The 20,022-nt window shown below is 49.2% G+C and overlaps 2 protein-coding genes across 4 annotated transcripts; one reads left to right on the forward strand and one right to left on the reverse strand.

Annotated features, from left to right (window-relative positions):
• PPP1R14B (protein phosphatase 1 regulatory inhibitor subunit 14B) lies at window positions 1–6,149 on the forward strand. The gene is made up of 4 exons (XM_054979931.1): window positions 1–892; window positions 4,433–4,516; window positions 4,658–4,690; window positions 5,676–6,149. Exons 1-4 carry the CDS (start codon window positions 665–667, stop codon window positions 5,742–5,744), a joined length of 414 nt encoding a protein of 137 aa, XP_054835906.1. The 5' UTR covers window positions 1–664; the 3' UTR covers window positions 5,745–6,149.
• A 3,180-nt stretch (window positions 6,150–9,329) lies between these two features.
• Window positions 9,330–15,257, reverse strand: FKBP2 (FKBP prolyl isomerase 2). 3 transcript variants are annotated; one of them, XM_054980561.1, is made up of 6 exons: window positions 13,634–13,871; window positions 12,134–12,311; window positions 10,781–10,893; window positions 10,136–10,182; window positions 9,891–9,926; window positions 9,330–9,488 (listed from the first exon to the last, which is right to left on the reverse strand). In XM_054980561.1, exons 1-6 carry the CDS (start codon window positions 13,822–13,824, stop codon window positions 9,427–9,429), a joined length of 627 nt encoding a protein of 208 aa, XP_054836536.1. In that variant the 5' UTR covers window positions 13,825–13,871; the 3' UTR covers window positions 9,330–9,426. The 3 variants fall into 3 exon arrangements, with proteins under 3 accessions (XP_054836536.1, XP_054836552.1, XP_054836544.1); XM_054980577.1 differs by lacking the exon at window positions 13,634–13,871 and adding an exon at window positions 15,136–15,206 and having other exon boundaries at window positions 9,336–9,488; XM_054980569.1 differs by lacking the exon at window positions 13,634–13,871 and adding an exon at window positions 15,155–15,257 and having other exon boundaries at window positions 9,376–9,488.
• Between the last annotated feature and the right edge of the window lie 4,765 nt (window positions 15,258–20,022).

The raw sequence follows: 20,022 nt of genomic DNA on the forward strand, positions 1-20,022 counted from the left end.
ACAAAGGGGCCGTCCCCGGGGGAGCGAAAACGGATCGGAACCGGGCTCTGGCTGGCTTCGGAGCGCTGGAAGGGGAGTGAAGCCACCTCCCCGGGAGGAAGGGTTGGGCGGACAGCGAAACCGGTTTCCAGCGTTGGAAGAAGGGGAAAGAAGAAACAAGAGGAGGAGTTTGGAGTCCGGTTCTGATTCGGTGCCAACTCTCTTTCTCTCTGCCCCTTTGCAAGAGGAGGCAAGATCTCGATCCGTTTTGCACGTGGTTTCGGGCAAGGGAAAGGAAGAGCAGAAGGGGGGGAGACTCGTCCGTGCTCCTTGGCCAGTTCGGTGACTCCTGAGATTCGGTCCTGGTCCGGTTCGGGACAGGCAAGGAGGAGGACGCGCTTTCCCTCTGGTTTCCCATTGAAAAAAACCCTGAGCCGAGGAAGCGAGAAAAGAAAGCCGACCCGATTCTGGTGCCGGTTCGGTTCTGAAGACCCACTAGGAGGGGCGGACGATCCGATTTCGGATAGCACGTGGCGCCGGTTCGGGAAAAGGAAAGATCTCCCCGTACAAGCCCAGGAACAAAACCAGAAAGCGGAGCCACTCCTTTCCCCCTCCTTTCTCCCGCTCCTCCTTTCTCTTCTTTCTTTCTTTCTTTCTTTGGCGCTCCGGTTCCGATCCGGTTCGCATGGCGGCCCCTTGCAGCCCGGAGAGCGGCCCGGCGGCCACAGGGGGGACGGGGCCCCGGGTATATTTCCAAAGCCCCCCAGCGGGAGAAACGGGCGCGGAGGAAGAGGAGGGCCCGGTGCGGCGCCAGGGCAGAGTGACTGTGAAATACGATCGCAAAGAGCTCCGTAAGAGGCTCCACTTGGAGGAATGGATCCTGGAACAGCTGACGGTGCTCTACGACTGCCAGGTAACCACCGCCCCAGAACCCCTCGGACTGGGGTTGGAATCCCCCTTTCCTCCCTAGATCCCCAGATACTCGGTTGGAATCCTGTTGCTGGACCCACTTTTCGGAGACCTTACAGAACCCAGCATCCGTCCATCATCTGTAGGGTGCTCGTCTGTGCACTCGAAGGGGAGATTGAATCCCCCCCTTTGAATGCCATCTCCACCACCACCCTTCTTTCTCACTGTTAATAAAATCAGCCTCTGCCCCGAGGCGCTTCCAGAGTGCAATTGTGAGCAGAGGTACACCTTGGATTTAGGGGTGTTGCCTGGGATTGCAACTGCATATTCTGAGAAAGGAGGGTGGAAGGGAGAGGTAGAGTGTAACGGGCAGGCACCCCACAACATCTCTTGCCCCATAAGGCAGGAACACCCCCCCCCCTTACCAGCTGTTGGTATTGCTCACTTCTTGGCTTTGGGGGCGGGGCCTTTTTATCTTATTATCAGGATTGCAACAGTACAAAGAAACTAATTCAGGACAAAGGGAATGTCGAGGTATGCATCCTTGGATTTTATGACAGCCTCCCCCCCCCCCCCCGCCAGCCTTGAAGCCACTCCCTGGAAATCCAGACCCCAGTTTGCAGCTGTTGTATTCTCATAAACCAGTTCTAAAGCTTTCACACACTGTCTATAAAACCCTTTTTTGATTCCCTAACCGTTTGCATACATACCCAATATATTCCAGCCCAACTTGTTAACTGTCTCCCTCTAACCCAGAACCTAGAGCAGTGCTTCTACCTTGCTGGCATGCCTCCACCCATAATCTCCTCCCCACCATCAGCTGTAGAGGTACACCCACCTCCATGGCTGCAATTCTTTTGTCATTCTATAGCAGGCAGCCCTAACTAAGCAGGGACCCGGAATCTCACATGGAGGGTCTCCCAAGTAGATACACACACACACACACACACACACCCTTTAATCTGATCAATTACAAGATTAATGTAATCTCTCAAACGTGGTGCCTCCTCCCAGCCATCTAGTCTCCTTTATGGCCAATAATATGCCTGTATTGCCAGGGGAGAGCCCCGTAACTGTTTTTTCAGAGTAAACTCTACATTTCTGCATCCCATAGAATGGTTGGCCTGTGTCTTTGCTTTGGCACACCTCCATTTCTCCCATGCTGAATTTCTGGGGATGGGGGAGGAGCCTTCATACTTACCTGTTACTGCTCCCATCCCAAATAATTTTTAGTTTGATTCCATCTTGCATCCTTTTAACGAGGAGCGGTACCCCCCAGAACAGAATCAGACTTTGGTCCATTCGCCCCAACTTGCTTTTTAAAGTATCGTCCCACGTATTGCTTAAAGGACTCATCAGTGCCCCTTTATGACATCGGCAAGATTGGGGCATCTGTGCCCCTCCCCTTTTCTTATCCCTGTTCTTGGGTATCCAGTCCAATATGGTCTCTTTTGCATTTCCCATGTACCGTTAACCAGTCTTACAAAAGCCCCATTCATTTTTTTCCCCGATGTCATCTTCCACTGTTCCTCCAGTTCCAAATAAATGGACCTATCTGATAGATCTCCCCAATTCCTTCTTCCCCATCCCCAAAATTGCGGAGATGGCTCTGTATTTGTGACAAAGAACATTTAATACTCTTACGTTGGTAGTGAAGGTCATTTAAGGTCATTAGGATACAATCCTTCTGGCTGGGCCTCGGCGTGTATCGCACGTGTTTTGGGAAATTCATCCTAACCCCTCCCTACTCTGTCCCCAGGAAGAAGTGGGAACAGTATCTTGGTTTAAATTTCCTTCTTCCTATGTTGATATCCTAGCACATTGTATGGGGAAGGGGGTGTTAAACAGGGATCTTTGACTTCCCCCCCCACACACTGTTACCCTTGTAACAATCTCAAATTTGGGAGAATGCAGCTACCTCTTCAAAGGACCGTCTTTTATTGCATTAAGTATAATTTGTTAGCCATGTAGAATTCCTGTGTCTAAACCAAAAAGCACAATGAGGCTGTTAAAAGTGTGGAAAACGTGTTGTGTTTTTTACTTCCTCTTGTTCATCCTTGCAAAATTGTCATGTTCCTGCCCAAGAGGGGGGCCAAACGGACGGCCCAGTATGCAGGAACTTTTTCTCCTAGATCACCCAGTGGATTAATGGCCAAGGATTTGAACCCGAGGCCCAAGTCTAATTTTATATCTGCTGGACCTCCAGAGCAGGATCAACTTTCAGTCTGCCTGTTTCTCCGCCAGACCCCTCCCCAGCGCCATCTGGCAGCCAGCCAGCCCACCCTTAGCAATGTGGACTAGAGGGGAAGGAGGAGGATTTAGCGGCCATATGGACCTCGTGTATGAGCAGGCTAATGGGGCAGGGTGAAGCCTGTAACTAACTAATCAGGAGTGCCAAACCAAGGGCCCTGGGTTCAAAAGCTGCTGTGACCCTTCCCACATACATAACTAGTTGATCATTAGCCAGTGAAGACTTTACTGGCGGCCTTGGAGGCAGGATGGTGGCTGACCGGATTACCTTTGCCCCTGTTCTTGCTCAAACTTAACCACCTCCACTAATTCTCCTTAATATCCCTCCATCAATGGCTTTCTTGTTACTAGGCTGTGCTGCACAGTTAAAGGGTGCCAGTTAGGGCAACTCTCAGCATGCCCTGCATGAGATCATGCTAAGTTGGTTTTAAAGGGGAGTAGGTTGGCTTCCAGAATGATCTTGGTCAATTAATAGTTGAAGTGTTAATGGATTGAATAAGGATATGTGATGTTTGCATGTACAAATAGGCAGTAATTTGGAAGAAAGCTAGCTTTCATTGTTACATCCACACTGGGCACGTGCAGGTCTCATCTTGGAAGAGGCATTCCAGAGGGGGAGAGCAGGAGGAATGCCTCTTCTAAAATAGCCCTGTCCTCCAGCCTTCTGCAGGGCTACTATTAAAAATAACTTTTAATAACTGTGGTCCAGTTTATTGAAGCCACCTTATCAATGAAATGCTTTTTTAAAAATCTGTTACTCTGATGGATGAATTTGATGGAAAGGTTGCTGTCTGGTGGGTGGTGGGAAGAGTTCTCTTCCTTGCCATAGAGTCAGGGAAGGATGGGATTGCTGCCCACCACCACCCACTTTCCAAAGGTTGTGCCCTTGTCTCTCTATGACTGTTAGGTGGCGTGCATGATGGGTTTACACAGGCACCTGAATGAGATAAAGAGTTTTGAAAGGGTAGAAAGGACTATTTGAAAACATGCCTGCATGATGTACACCCTTCCCTTCATTAGGCAATTTTACTTACTCGTTTTGGTGTGTATGTGGGGAGCCATAATGCTCTCCACCCCATAGATGCATTATTCCGCTCAAGAGTGGCCATTAAGCGGAATCTTCCTCCCTTCCGTTCAAATTTTGAGTGGCGCTTCCTTGGGGCAGAGACCTCACTGTGAAACAAGCAGCTCCCAACTCGACGGCCCAAAGGCCTCCTTCCTTAGCCTAGCCATTGCTCTTCCGCTCCCCCCAAATCCACTTGCATTTTTGTGTTTGTGTTTCTGGACCTTGCAGGAAGAAGAGATCCCAGAGTTAGAAATTGATGTGGATGAATTGCTGGACATGGAAAGTGACGAAGCTCGCAGCGCCAGGGTGAAGGTAGGGCAAACAAACCCTAACCCTAGCCCCATCACTTTTGGGCAGGGCAACGTGGCTTTCAGAGGCCCCCAAACTAACCTGGTTGGGAGGGGAGAGCAATTCTGAATATTGGCCTCCATGGCTCTCTTCTCTCTTTAACAGGAACTCCTGGTTGACTGTTACAAGCCCACAGAGGTAAGTGCTGCTCTCGCCACCCCCCTCCCTTTCCCATGACTGAACAATCAGGTTCCCACGTCCTTTCGCTCCCCCCAGGGCAAGGGAGGTGGATCTCCCAACTCTTCCCTGCCAGCTGCAGCAGCCAGAAAAGTGAGAAAACAGCCACCGCCTCCCCCACCTCTCCAGTTCCTCCTCCCTTCCCCAGCTGAGAGCGAAGTCCTCTCCCTGGGAAGGGTGCGGGGGGGGGGGGAGCTCAGCTGTCTCCCCACTGTCCCCAGTTGCACAAAGCAAGAATGCTTTTCAGGGGAGAGGCAGGAAGGTGAAAGGGAGATGAAAGGTGCATTTTTGGTGCAAGAAATGAGCCTCTTACTGTTTTTTCCTGGGGTGTGTGGGGAGGAGATCAAGTTGGCAAGAGACACCTACCCAGCTGAGACCAAAGGTCCTTCTAGTCAGCAGTCCCCCCCCCCTCCATCAACCTATCAGATGGTGTCTGGAAATTCACCTGAAGGCCATCAAAGCCATTGCTGAGAGCTCTCCCCTGTTGCTCTTGCCCAGCCTATTGTATTTCAAGGTAGACTGCCTCTGAACACAGAGGCTCCATTGAATTATTCTGCCTGATAACAGCAGACCCACAGGCTTGGATCTAAGGTCGATCTAATCCCTGTATTGGTTTGTAGCACCAGCTTGCTGTATCCGGGAAGCTCAAAATTGGGGTTAAAAGACACAACAACTTTGCCGTTTTGTGTTCAGTATCTGTTATACCGCCTCCATAGGTGCAGGTTCCATTTAGTTATCCTAACTAATAGGTCTGCTACCTTGCATGGCTGTTTTAGGTGGTAGAGAGTTCTGTAAGAGTGGGGTCAGGGTTTTTTTTTTAGTTGTCAACAAACTTGGGTCTAGAAATTAGATGACAAGTATAGAGACCATTTGATGCGATTATGAATTTGAGGCTGTTGCTATACATCAGTGACCCCCACCCCTTCCTCTGTTCTTTCCTTTCTAGGTATTTGTAGCAGACTTGTTAGATAAGATCCGTGGGATGCAGAAATTAAGCACTCCGCAGAAGAAGTGAATTGAGAATAGGGATCTTCTACCACTGCGCCTCCTCCCTTCCACGTGGAGGTTGTTATTGAAACTCTGCTCTTTGAGGGGGGAGGGTACTCTCACGACGGACCGGGAGGCTGGTGGAGAATCAGTTATTGCCCCCCTATGAAAGAGAGGGGAGACTCTCTTTTTTGGGGATGCTTTGATAATCAAAACCATCTGGACACCTTTTTTAGCAATATCAACCTGTACCTAATGTTCTTCCCTCCGGTTGTGTGTTTGGGAGAGGAGGGAGAGTATACACCGTGTGAGGTGGGAGAGAGGAGACGGGGGGGGGGGAAGAGGGTAGGATCTTGAATTTTTTTTTAGAATGTTTGAGGTTTTTTTTTAATTGTGTTTTTATATAAATTTAATAAAGATGCTTTGAGAAGAAGAGTCTAGTTTCTGTCTCTAAAAGGGAAGAGGAGAGGGAAGGAGACACCAAAATTCATGTTACACAGATTAAAAACCTTCATATGCACATTTATGCTGCCAACTAGATTGTTCATCCACCCATATCTAATATATGCCATGCCACACAGGTATGTACTGATGCCAGTTTCCACACTATCCATAGAACGACAGAACAAGAGATATTCTGGGTTGGTTGATTTGGGTTGGGAAGGTGAGTCCATCATCTTCCCCTTTTCTCACTGCTTCGCCCTCTGCCCATGGTCTGCAGTGAACTCTGAGGTGGGAATACAAAAGGCAGCCAGAGACCTACCTAATATGTGCTGTGCCACAGGTCTCACCGTTAGCAACACAGCCCCACTGGGACTGCAACTGGCTTTGCCCCTCCCTGTGTCTGTGGCTGGATTGAACACAGCACGGAAAGAATGTCTTGTGGGGCCTGGAACAAATCGGGCCTTCGTGTTTCTAGCCTGAAGTCACCCTACTTGAGGCGAAGTGCCCGCCCTGGCCTGGAGAGGCCGCTTTGGCCATGCCCCTGCTCTTTCCACGTGGCTTCAGGGCCTCCCCCCACCCATCTGAAACAGAAGCACCTATTAATTTAGAGAGATTGGCACAGACCCTAAACGGGGTGGGGGAGCAAGTAAGTACTGGAGCAGCGCCAAACCTCACCACAGGCTTAAACCACCTCCTGGTACCCGGACCGCAGGAGGGCCTGCCTTGCGCTGCTTAGGGAAGGCAAAGATGCTCAGCCTTGCTTCCATTTTATGAGCCAACTGGGTAAAATAATACCAGGCTTCTGTCTCAGGGTGAGGCTGGGCCTCCTTCACCTCTCGTGCCAAAAGGGGTGTGTGTGGACTACTCTAAAAACAGGTGTCTCCTTTATTGACTTCAGCTGCAACTGCTTCGTTGCTGCCAGTTTTTCTTTTTTTTAAAGCCTGTGTGTTCCTTACCACAGAAGCAGGCTGCATCTTTTCTCACTGGCAGCTTGAGGGAATTTCCTGAGGAAGAGACATGCTTTCCTGGCCTCCCCCTTAGCATTTTCCAACAATTTTTCAAAGCTACCGTCTTCCAGAGGATTTACACAGCTTGGTCCTTTGCCCCATCTTACTAAGAAATGTAGCCCAAGACTTACGTCAGTCACATGTGACATGATTACATGCCTGTACTTTACCAATGTCGAACGGGCAACAGAATCCAACCTTTTTTTTTTTAATTGTGTGGGGGTGGGGGGTGGGAAAGCAACTTGCTAGCGCTTAGGATCACGAGATCAGGGTGCAAACTGCGTTGCAGAATCACCCCAAATAGAGGCGGGGGGATGAAACACAGGATCTGAAAGGTTGTGGTTGATGCATTCAATGTGAATTCTTGGTCTACCGTGCACTAGCAGGAAGTTACACCATATACGCAAATTTACTTGGTATTCATAAAGGATGCACATTGCAAAATTATGCACAACTCTTTTTTTAAAAAATCAAAGAGATTCTAAATGAAGGAAGCATGGAGGATGCTCTGGAAGCAACTGGACATTCTCTTGCACCAAGAGGGCAAGAAACAGTTACTCGGAACAGTCCCTAACGGCCCCTTCCCCGTGATATCCACAGTGATACAACCACTGTTCTTCTAACAGTAGACAATACTGGCAGGATTCCAGCAGTGTTCATGCTAGTAGTTTACTGGAGCGGCACACGCCCTGTGCTTCATCGCTGTTTATATTCTGCAGCACCAGCTCAGCTGTTGCCACCCTGCTTGCTCACCCTGTTCTGCTATGCCACGAAAATCCCCCTTGCTCTCTGCTGAGTTACCACAAAGCCCAGGCGGGCTTCCGTTTCATGTACACACGCACACACTTGCAAATTGCACCTAAGAGACCCCTGCCAGTCAGAAAGGGAGCTATTGTGGGCAACACAGATGAAGAGAAAGCCGCGGTGTTCCTTCTACCATTGCTCAGAAATCCAGAGCTTTTGAGTCACACCTTAAAAGCAAGATCATGTGTTGGTGCAAGGGTCAAGGGACTCCAGGGCATACCCTCACAAGACATGAGCAGGCTGGAGGAAGCCAGGCTGCTTTTTGCCTGACTGGGGACCATGCCAAGATCAATGAGTTGGCTTCCGCCAGGCAGGCCACACAGCTTCCTTGCCAGCCGTGCTCAAAGAATGTCTTGCTCCCCCTGTCTAACTTCTTCCTGGACTTTCTGTAACCAGCTATAAAGAACAGTGGCCATTCTGTACACCGTACACCACCTAAACACAACAGTGGTGGTAAGAAACTCTGAGATCTGATGAAGAGAGCTGTGGTTCTCAAAAGCTTACGCTACAATAAAGTTAGTTAGTCTTAAAGGTGATACTGGACTCTTTACTATTTTGCAACTACAGACTAACATGGCCATCTCCTTTGAATTTCTGAGTAAGTAATTCCTCCATGTGGAGGTTGGGGGAAAAACGCCTGATTATCTTTCCGGTGAGAATGCAGACGACTGACTAAGCCACAGTCATCCCCGGTTTCAACATCAAAGGAGCCCAGCGTGTTCAGCACCAAAAAGGGCTTATCGCTCAGGGATATTTATGCCGGGGCTTTTAAGCGGGTGTAGGCTGCAGGTATTTCTTTTAGAATGGGGAAGGAGGTGAGACACCAGGAAAAAAGGCTGCACAGAAATATATGTGCACGTACAAAGTTCCTAATACAGATTAGGCCTACTGGCCCATCTCTGCTTCGATTGGCAGCACCTTTAACTGGAGACGCCAGGAACTAAACAGAGACTTTCCGTAGGCCAGGCACGCACCAAGCAATCACCCCTCCCTACGGATGCCAGAAGGACCCAAGCAGGTCCCAGCTCCCAAGTTTCTTGTCACTTCACGAAAGGTACACTCACAGCTACAGGCCTGCTCCAAGCCGAGAGCCGATGGCAACAGCTTAGATTCAGCCAGCACCACTATGGGTCCAGGACTGCCTGGCCTGCCATGCAGTCAATGGCTAGAAGGCAAGCTGAGCCCCTGCAGCCTGCTGCTGACATCCTTGTTGGTTGGAAAACCAGCCGCCAGCACAAAAACTGGAGCCGGGGCCCTTGTTCCCCCTCCTTTCTTCTACAGTAGCATTACCCATCCTCCCACCAGCCGACTCCCCTCTCGCAGCCCCACCACAATACAACTTCTGGTCTGTGCTTTTATTTGACCCAACAATGTCATCATATCCACAGCCACTTCTGTAGATCTCCTCCCTCACTCCCTCCCCGCCCCCATGCCCCCTTCCCCAAAAAGACATCGCTACAGTTCCTGTCGTCGCTCAATCTTCAGCAGCTCAACTTCAAAGATTAACGTTGCGCCACCTGGGGAAGAGCACACAAAGAGAGAAATCAAGAGGGAGTACAGAAAGAGATAAAGGGCCCACAAGGTATCACTTGTCCCATTCATCACACTGTGTTTGGAAAGCTGTCTGACCCTCCCAACGGATGGGCACCAGAAGTAGCGTGGCCACTCATTTTCCAACTCCTGCCTGCTGTTTTCCTGGTGCCCTTAAGGCCAGGAGACAGGTGGGAGGTTATGGAAGTGATTCATTCATAAAACAGCAGGTATTTTACTTGTAGTGCGTGAACCCACTAAATTTTGGGGCAAGCAAAAGCACACAAAATTCCCCAGCTGTCCCTTCCCCCTTTCTCATTCTGCAATTCAGAAATTGCAGCAGGACTAAGCTTGTCGGTAAGTAGAAAGGGGCAGTGTACAGCATTTACCTGGGATTTTGGGCGGTGCTCCCCGATCTCCATAACCTGTGAGCCAAGAGGATGGAACCAAAGTCATTCCGGAGGCCCCATACTCCCTGCCCCAACACACTGCTGCCCGAGCTACCAAACCCAAGTTTCAGAAGCGTAGCAGGGCTCCTCAGAAGGAGCAAAGGGCCAGGCCCCGCCACGCCAAGCCTGGCTCTGAACCACAAAGCCCTGCACCCCAGTCCTAAGTTCACTTTCTTCTTCCTCACCCAGCTCAGAGGGAATCACCAGTTTCCTCTTCTCACCCTCGCACATCCTAGAAGGACCAAAGAGACAACACCATTAGCATGCAGCCCTTAAAAAACCATGAGGGCTAGAGTTTCCATCTGGGGGAAAGCGGCAGCAGCACAAAGTTAGAATTTCTCATCATTCCCAAAGGAAAAAGCATCTTCCAGCATCCCCTGGAAAAAGGAAGGCAAGAGAGTGACACAAGTTAAAACGTAAGAGAGGAGCATTCGTCAGGGGTACAGCATATCCTGGGCTCAGTCCTTGACATCTCCAATTAACAGGATGTCTGGCAAAGGGTGAGGGAAGAAGGGTGGGGTTTTTTTTGCCAGAGACCCCAAACAATTAAGTTTGGTGTGCAGAATGTCCTAGTTTCAGTCCCAAGCATCTCCCTTTAAAGCATCTTAAGTAAAGGACTGTGGGGGGAGGGGACTGCCTGAAACTTTCAAGAATCACCGCCTATCAGAGGAGATGACACTGGGTTACATGGACTTTGTACAAAGCAGATTCATGTTTACCATGGGAGAAATTCCACTTCTGCTCCGGCTGCTCAAAAACCAGCAGCCACGTTGAAGCAGTCAAGTCCCCACCTCGCTCCATCCCAGATCCCAGCTAGGAGCAGGAGTTACCCAAGCAGTCCTTGGTCCCAGCCTTTAATGACTTGTCCGGTCCCCAAGGAGAAGACAAACGGCTGATCGCGGGTCAGGCTGCTGTCAAATTCGGTCCCGTCTTCCAGCTTTCCCTGTGGTGGGCGGGAAGGAATGACGCCGGTGGGAAGGAGTGATGGCTTCTTTCAGCAACGGACACCCTATCGTTGCTATCCTTAGAAAGTGACCTCTGTCTACACAGATGAGGAATCCCAGCGTATTTCTGCTACAACTAAAGGCCAGTTCACACATACCAGTTGAATCTCAGCTTGCTAGGGAAACAGTAACGTGCTTGTATCACCTGAAAGATCTGCACCCTGCCTTTTCCTGTGCTCAAGAAGCATCAGAGCTGGGTAAGAAAGGTTGGCCATGTGATGGCCCATTCACACGTGCAACCCATTGCCAGATGTTCCACCCGATCAACCAGTGAAAGGCAGTATTTATTCATTTTATTCCGATGTTTACATCCCGCTTTTTCTCCTCAATGGGAAAAGCAAAGCCGCTGACACCATAATTCTCCACTACTCTGTTTCACTCTCACCCTGAGAGGTAGGTTAGGTTGAGAGTGCATGACTGGCACAAGATCACCCAGCAAGTTTCCATGGCAGGGTGGAGACTGAAGCCTGGGTCCCCCTGACCCTCCAACCATGAACTACTCTGTTTCTTCATGTGTAAACTAGCCCTCGGTCAGCAGAGCAGCGCACCGACCAAGCGCCGCTGCGATTCCGCTGAGGGGAAACGAAAGCACAGTTTGTGGACCTGGCGTAGAATCTTAAGCAGCTAATATTCAAAACAAACAAACAATTCTAGCCCTTGTGGCTGCAAAGACATTCTTTTAAGCATGTATTTAACGTCTAGTGAAATCTCGGCAGATAGAGAGGGAGCTGAGATTTCCTGTGGTAAGACAGGAGGTTAGAGGGGACACAGTTCCTTCTAAAAGAGAAATCATGCAAATATACTCAGTTCGCCCAGGGTTGCAGAATTTTCTGATTGCAGAATTGGGGTCACCTCAGGCGCAGAATTTTAATTTCATTTTTAAGTCTCTCTCTTAGATTACCTGTCAGCATCTTTGGGTGAAATATTCTAAACTCTGCCCATTAGTCAACCACCAGTCTCATAGTTTCAATCTCCCATTCATTCTTTGAACACGCAAATGTCATACCATGCAGCTGCGCAGCGCCTTCAACAGTCCAAAGCTCAGATTCTTAGCCGCTGTGCTACACCAACTCAGACCATTTCTTGACCATGTCCTCGCCAGAGCACAACCCCTCTGGAAATATTCCTGGTGCCCCAAAATAACAGGTAAACAGCGCCCGCCCCACCTGCGGCACTTACTGTATAATGCATATGGAGCACATCTCCCTTACGAGACTTGATGGGGCAATTGTCCACCCGTTTTTTGACTCCAATCTGGAGCTTCCGTTTGCCTTCTGTGCTCAGTGCCGGCGTGCAGAGCACCCACACGACAAGGGTGAGCAATGCTGCTCCCCGGCTCGCTTCCATCTTAGAAGTCCTGTAGCAAGGGAAGAGTGACCCAGAATGGAAGTCGCATTTCCCACCCTGCCAAAGCTTTACAAGAGGGAGCTGGTTCAGTGGCTCCCAGTCCCCTCCCCCAACAAAACCCTTTTCTTCATTGTACATGTACAAGAAAAGCGTAAGTGGAAAGAGCACCCGCTCGTCCATGCACCATGTCACACCACTGCATGTAAGCTCACCCTCAGTACATCCTCTCCTGCTACCACAGAGTAGTAGAGCTCATAATTCTGCTTCCTCATTCAAAAACTGCTTTCACAAGAGACATGCATAGGTTATTCCCACTTCCTCTGCCAATGAGATTTTGTATTCCTAGTGCAATTGCAGTGTTTAGTAGATACTGTATGACTGTATTTTTTCCTCTTTCTGTACTGCGTAATCCATCTTGAGTCTCAGTGAGAAAGGCTGACTATAAATAGGCAAATTTGCATGCTCTTATCTCCCAGAAATAGAGCATAGATGGCCATGGTTCTCTACAGCCAATAGCAGCAGCAGTTATGTATCTTTTTCACACAGGCACACACATGTTGAAGGGGATGTGGCTCAGAAGTAGGGCATCTGTTTGGCATGCAGAAGGTCCCAGGTTCTATACTCCAGCATCTCCAGATAAAAGGATCAGGCGGTAGATGACGTGAAAGGCCTCTCTTCCTGAGACCTTGGAGAGCCGCTGCCCATCTGAGTAGACAATACTGACCTTGATAGATGAAGGATCTGCCTCAGTATAAAACAGCTTCATGCCCCTCAAACTAAACAGCCAGACTGATGCCAAACAATTTTCTCCCATTATACATGCTGAATTCGTTAAGAGTGGACAATTCCTGGGACATACAAGCTCCTAAAAAGCTGATGAAAGGGTGTGAGAACTGTACTATTTTCTCATATCTGTACCATGCTAGCTCTTATATATTGGCTGTTCAACACTGGGGGGTTTTCCCAGCTGTAAAGGAGATTAGAGAACAGACATGGCTCCAATGAAAGCAGAGCTGAGGAAGGAGAGCTGATGCCCATCAGGAGAAGAGAAATAAATCCTGCCCCAAATCTCCCCTCTTACAAGGACTGGGGCCCAGACAGGCAGTCTGCCCCTCCTTTTACATGGAACCCCAAGACCCAAAGAAAGAACTCCTTGGATACAAAGGCAGACAGCCCCGAACACCCTTGCCACACAACAGTTCATGCACGTTTCTGCCCTTCCAGCTGTCTGTATAAATCAGCCTCATTGGCCCAACCACCACCTCCTACCCTGGCATGCAACAGCGCGCGGTCCGTTCAGGTCCCCCCAGGAGCCTCCGGACCCCGACTTACCCGTGCAGCCGGATGTGACTTGACTCTGGTCCCTCCCCTGGTGGCAGCAGCAGCCACTGCCACCAGAGTCCAGATTCTTTCAAGGATACTGGGGTGTCTCCACCCCAGCAGTCATCCGGCAAGGCCTCTCTTTTTCCCCTCTGTCTCCTCAAGACTTCCCTGCCCACTCCTCTAGACAGGATCTCTTTCATCAGAACCCAGATTATTCCTAGCACTTTCCCCAAAAAAGACGACCATAGCTTTTTGTCTCCCCCAACACATGTAAGACTGCAGTACCTCCCTCCCCCAACCCCTGCTCCCCCCAATACATCCCCTTTAAGATACCCCATACCCTCCCTCACCTTGCCCACCTTTTCTAGGGCCCTCTTTGCTAAAGGTCCAAACCTCGGCGTCCTCCACCTCTTCTTCATTACAATTAGTCACCTGGGCCCACACCCACATAACTCCAGCCCCTGATGGGTTCCGCACCTTGTGCACCCAGACATCCCCCGGTCCTCCACCAGCAGGTACCGGCTTCTCCCTAGGAATCCAGACCTGGCTGAGGTCAGAGGAACTACCAACCTCTCCAGAGTCTGCTTCCCACCCGCCTGGTCTCCGCTGGTGATCGGCTCCCCCCTGTGACCAAGTGAGCCCCATTCCCTGGGAGGCCCTCCCTGGCTTGCGAGGGACCCAGACCTGACCAGAAGCCTCCACAGGGCCCCGGCACCACTCCTTATGAACCCACACTGCGGCCCCTCTAACTGGGTCCCGCTTAGGTCCATCGTGGCTGGAGATTCCCCCGAAACTGCGGCTGCTGCTGACACCCCCTGCTCGGACCCCCTTACCCCTTTGTCCACTGAGATCTCTGGGCTGCCCCAGTCCCAATCCCCAAGTCTCTGGGTGCTCCGCACAGGGCAGCTGAGTCCCCACCTTCCGGGGGCTCTCCCCCTTTGCAGTTAGCACCAGATAAGAGTTGCAAAACTCCCCAGAGTCTTCTCTCTTTTGTGGCTCCCCCTGACAGCTCCCTGCATTCTCATTCTCTGCCTTGGCAGGGTCCTCGCCCCATAACCTCAAGCCCCCAAACTCTGCACTGCTGGGGCGGGCTCCTGCCCAACGAATGGCCCTTCGACCCATCTTGGCTCTCCCAACCTGGCTCTCCTTGGCTTTCTCCTGCCCCTCCTGGGCAGCCCCCACAGCTGGAGCCTCGGACTCCTGGGTCCTCCCATTCTCTAGCTCCCCCCTACCTGGACCCCAAGACACCTGGGTGCTCACGTCCTTCAGCTGCAGCTTCTGAGGGCCTTGGGCTGCCTCTGGCTCTGAGGGCACCCCCTTGTCCCCAAAGGCCACCCATTTGGGGGGCCCGGACTCCTGGGTCCCCTCCTGCCTGTCGCAGCCCCCCGCCTCCGTCCAGCACCAGTTCTGAGGCTCCCGCCTATCTGGCCCCCCGGGAGGCTCCTGCCTCCCCTCAGCGGCCCCATCTCTCCTAGGCGCCCCCTTCCCAGGCCCCACCCTTTCCTCAGGACCCCCCATCCCCCCTCTCACCTTTCCTCACTGGATACCACCACCCCCCTCTGCGCATGCGTCCTCCGCCGCACGCCAGCCTAAGCGGCTATTGAAGCCGCCCTGGAGGGCGCCATGTGTAGGAGGGCCGTGGGGCCTCTGTCACGTGATCCAGACGACTAGCCACGTCACGTGACAGCCCTTTTTTAAAAAAAAAAATTTTTTCTTTCATATGGTTGGATACTAGACCGTATCACTTTCTTTCTCGCGCCCGCGACTAAGGGTGGGGAAATCTCAAATCTTGACTGCAACCATTAGACACGTAACTAAAAAGGACTCGTCCCTCCAGGCCCGAGGTTGGAATAGGGGGAGTGGGCGTGGTTTCGCCTGAGGGCTCCCCCTGGTGTTGAAGAGCGGAGGTGCTTTTTCTTTGTCGCGTGTCTCCTTGTCAGAATTAATGGGAAAGCTTCTAATTGAAACATGAATTTGGATTTTCATATATTACATTTTCCTCTAGAATGTCTGCAACCAAGCAAAACTTTGATTAGGCATTAGTAATAAATCCGTAATAAAAGACGACCAGTTACTACATAACAGTAAAACAGCATCAAAAATGGCCCTAGTAAATTATGCTCCAGGCGGTGGCTGGCGATCTCGCAGAATTAGAGCTGATCTCTAGGCTACAAAGACTAGTTCCCCTGGAGAAAATGGCTGCTTTGGAGAGTGGACTCTATAGCATTATACCCTGAGGTCTCTCCCTTCCCCAAATCCTGCCCTCCCCAGGTTCCACCAACCCTAAGTGGGTTTCTCATTCTTTCTCTTCTCTTTTCTCTCAGGGGCTTCAGCTAGGATTGTCACTTTCCTGGAATCACAACTGATCTCCAGGCAACAGAGATCAGTTCCCCTGGAGAAAGTGGCAGCTTTAGAGGGTGGGCTCTGCCATTAAACCCTGCTGAAGTCCCTCCCCTCCCCGGACCCCACTCTCTCCAGGCTTATCCCCCAAATCTCCAGGAATTTTCCAGCCTGGATCTGGCAACCTTAAATACCGAACCCTGTGATGTCTCTGCAGATTGTCATCGCAAAATAAAACAAAAGTTGAGTGGCACCGTAAAGACTAACATTTATTTCAACATGAGATGACTCACACCTCAGTTCTTCAAATATGTGAAGGAAGATCATAACAGGAATTCTTCTCATGGGGAATATAAGAATTCCCAGTACTATTTTTTTATGGAAAGGATGAGAATTCCCAGTATGACTTTCCCTTCACTATCTGAAGAAGTGACCTGTGACTCACAAAAAATCAGACTGAAATAAATGTTTAGTCATATTCATTCATTCATTCACAGTCCACCTTTCTCACTGAAACTCAAGGCAGATTACACTGTGGGGTTTTCCACCTGAACCTGATAGTCTGTGTTTTCCTTGCTGCTAGACCACTTTTTGCCGAATCATGCTGACAACAACGCTTCCGCATAGCTTCCCTACATCTGCTTTTTTTTTGTAGTGTTATTTCTTGTTTTCCAGACATACCTGAACAAAAGTAAAAATTGTCTGTGCTGGGCACTTCCACCAGTGGGGGTAGCAAAGCACTGCCCACTTTTACATCTTTTTACAACTTTGTGCATGTACTTTATTGGTGCATTCAGGGCTTTTTTTCAGCTGGAACGCAGCGGAACAGAGTTCTGGCACCTCTTGAAAATGATCACATGGCCGGTGGCCCCGCCCCCTGATCTCCAGACAGAGGGAAGTTTAGATTGCCCTCCTTTGTCTGGAGATGGGGGGGGGGCACCAGCCATGTGACCATTTTCACCGAGAGTGATTTAAACTTTTAAAAACTCCCCCCTTGTTCCAGCTGACCCAAAGTGATGTCATTGTGCGGTCCTGAGTTCCACCACTGAGTTCCACCACCTCTTTTCCCAGAAAAAAAGCCCTGAGTGTATCGCATATTGTGAGTGCCTGACCCGTGTCACCCTCTGCACAGCATAGCTCCTCTTCTTAAGGACTGGACAGTCACCTTTCTACCCTAGTAACTTTGACATCATTGTGGACAGTTATTTGATTTGCTGCATCATCACAGTGTTATAAATCTCAAGGAAGGGGTGATCACAAATGGGGTGATCATTATTCTTTGTGTCAGCTTTCTTCGCTGTCCAATTTTAACATCCATATATACTAATAGGAAATACCATTGTATGAATTATTTTGATCTTGGTCCCCTGCAACATATCCTTAATTATCTTTTCTAGTTCTTTCATAGCTGCCCTTCCAAATCTCCCGTCTCCTCCTGGTTTCTTGGTTACAGTCTCCCTTTTGGTTGATGACTGAGCCAAGCAATAGAAAATCTTGAACAATTTCAATTTCTTTATTACCAGCCTTAAAACTGAGTAATTCTTCAGTAGACATTACTTTTGTCTTCTTGATGTTCCTCTGCTTTGGCACTTTCTCCTTTAACTTTTATTAGAAGTAGTTATAGGTCTTCATTTCATATAATAAGCCATGTAATAGGACTAGAAGCAGTAATGATAACCTTTCCCAGGAAAACTCATGTTATATTTCTATTTATTTAAAAAATGTTTAATGAAGGAGAAAAAAAACCCCACCCTTCCTGCTCCTTTGATAGGAGGATTTCTTCCTTTAGGGATCTCATATGACAGCTGCCACTTGATTTTGTTTATTAATTATTTTATTATGTGACATTTTGCAGGTCTCAAACCTTTTAATTTTTAGGAAAGGGTACATAAGAATTGCAGATCAAAATCAACATAATCCATCAGAATAAAATTCACTGGAACCACACAATACACTTATTAGGGCCACCCAAGGTAGAACTTTGCTGAGGCGAATTTCGCTCAGAACTGTTGCTCAGGTAGATTTTTTAAATTAAACAGATCTGCCCCATAGCCTTTTTTTAAATTCCAGCCTGAGGAAGAATTCTGTGTAATTCTAAAACTTGCACACTGCTTTATACATTTTTGTAGTTCCCAGTCAGCTCTATCTCTTTGAACTTTGTACACTGAAAATTGCAATAAAAAGGAATAGTGTTAATAAATAAAAAGGCACGCAGTTTCCCCATATGTGATGTTATGTTCACCCATTATTCCTTCCGTTTCTTACAGTACCTATCATGCTTGCTGTTCCAATACCTCTATGCCCACTTAGGCTGATAAAAGCCTTGGGGGGTCAGTCCATCCCTTGCAGCGAATGAGAAACTTTGGGGCGGCATCTCAAACATCCTAGCCGATGGCTGTCATTGCATTCCTTGACAGCCGTAATCTTGTGATCTTTCTGCGATTGGTTGGCGTATGAGACCATGTGACCTGGTACTAGACTTTGATCCTTATGTCCCTTTTGTGAATGTCTTATCCTGTGGAAACTGAGCTCTGGGGTCACATAATCCGATAAGGTATTTTAACTCCTTTATCTACATACAACCTGCCCAGTTCCTGACAATCTCTATCACACAACCTCCTTGACCTGTAAAATTCCATGGGTGAAAGACTTTGACCCTTGGTGACCCGATCGCCTATAATGTGACCCTCTCCTGATCCTTTGGCTTTCTCACCACTCCATTTCCTCTCTGGGGATCCAGTCCAGAGGCTCTTGTCAGCTCTGTTCATATTCCCAACTATCTAATGCCTCAAACTTTGGATAAATTGATCGGATGCTAGGTAGTGCCCCTCCCATTAAAAATAGAGACTATATAAATTTATTTTTACTCTGTTTTTCTCCCTGATGGGGACCCTAAGCAGCTTACAACATTGTCCCCCCCCCCCCCAATTTCATCCTCACACAAAAAAAATGGAGGTAAGTTGGGCTGAGAGAACATGGTTGGCCTAAGGTCACCCAGTTGAGCAATGGGGGATTTGAACCTGGGTCTCCCAGATCTCACACTCTATGCACTACAACAAAGTAATTCATATATTGTCTATCTATATCTCATACATTTTTATCCTGCCCTTCAAGCAGTATGCATGGCTTTCAAGCAACATACATGGCTTTCCTCTCCTCTTTTTTAATCCTTGCAACCAGGGCTTTTTTTCTGGGAAAAGAGGTGGTGGAACTCAGTGGGTTGCCCTCGGAGAAAATGGTCACATGGCCGCTGAGCAGCACAGAGGGCAATCTCAACTCCCCTCTGTCTGGAGATCAGGGGGCGGGGCCACCAGCCATGTGACCATTTTCAAGCGGTTGCGGAACTCCGTTCCACTGCGTTCCCGCTGAAAAAAAGCCCTGGTTGCAACAACCCTGTGAGGAAAGTTAGGCTGAAAGAAAGTGACTGGACCAAGGTCACCCCATTGAGCTTTGTGACTGATACATCTTCCCATTTTTATATCTCAAAAGATTTAGTTAGCACTGAATTGTAGAAACTAACTGCCTTCAGAGGAACCTGTTTATTGTGGACGTACATCCTGGTTGGCGGAACAGTGACTAAGAGCCAAGCTACAAGTGACGCCTGACACAGGTTGGACACTTGTCAGCTTACCTCAAGTTTTGATGGGAAATGTAGGCGTCCTGGTTTTACAACTTGGCTCTCCATTACAGCTGCAATACCAGGATGCCTACATTTCCCATCAAAACTTGAGGGAAGCTGACAAGTGTCCAACCTGTGTCAGGCGTCACTTGTAGCTTGGCTCTCATTCAGTCACATGACGGTACGCTTCTCCTGTATATCTCTCAGTTGGAAGTGACAAAATAATTCAATCATGTCCAGTATAGACAACCCACAGAACTGTTTATCTAGGCTGATGGGCAGTTGCAATGTTGTAAACCATGCAGAGTTGCAACAGGCAGACTCCATTGGAAATGGGAACTTTGGGCTCACAGGAACCTTTATTTATTTTTTGTGGCACACTACTAGAAAATCACTCACAGCCAGGGCCAGCTCCAGCATCGCCAGCACCCGAGGCAGA

The sequence above is a fragment of the Eublepharis macularius genome, chromosome 1 (genome assembly GCF_028583425.1).
Source record: "Eublepharis macularius isolate TG4126 chromosome 1, MPM_Emac_v1.0, whole genome shotgun sequence".
NCBI lineage: Eukaryota > Metazoa > Chordata > Lepidosauria > Squamata > Eublepharidae > Eublepharis > Eublepharis macularius.

Excerpts from the sequence above, each read along its gene's own strand:
- PPP1R14B (XM_054979931.1), top strand. The coding sequence starts at position 665 with ATGGCGGCCCCTTGCAGCCCGGAGAGCGGCCCGGCGGCCACAGGGGGG. Across the intron at positions 893-4,432 it reads CGGTGCTCTACGACTGCCAG|GAAGAAGAGATCCCAGAGTT; the intron begins GTAACCACCGCC and ends TGGACCTTGCAG. Across the intron at positions 4,517-4,657 it reads CTCGCAGCGCCAGGGTGAAG|GAACTCCTGGTTGACTGTTA; the intron begins GTAGGGCAAACA and ends TCTCTTTAACAG.
- FKBP2 (XM_054980561.1), bottom strand. The coding sequence starts at position 13,824 with ATGAAAGAGATCCTGTCTAGAGGAGTGGGCAGGGAAGTCTTGAGGAGA. Across the intron at positions 9,927-10,135 it reads GGTGATTCCCTCTGAGCTGG|GTTATGGAGATCGGGGAGCA; the intron begins GTGAGGAAGAAG and ends CTTGGCTCACAG. Across the intron at positions 9,489-9,890 it reads AGCACCGCCCAAAATCCCAG|GTGGCGCAACGTTAATCTTT; the intron begins GTAAATGCTGTA and ends GCTCTTCCCCAG.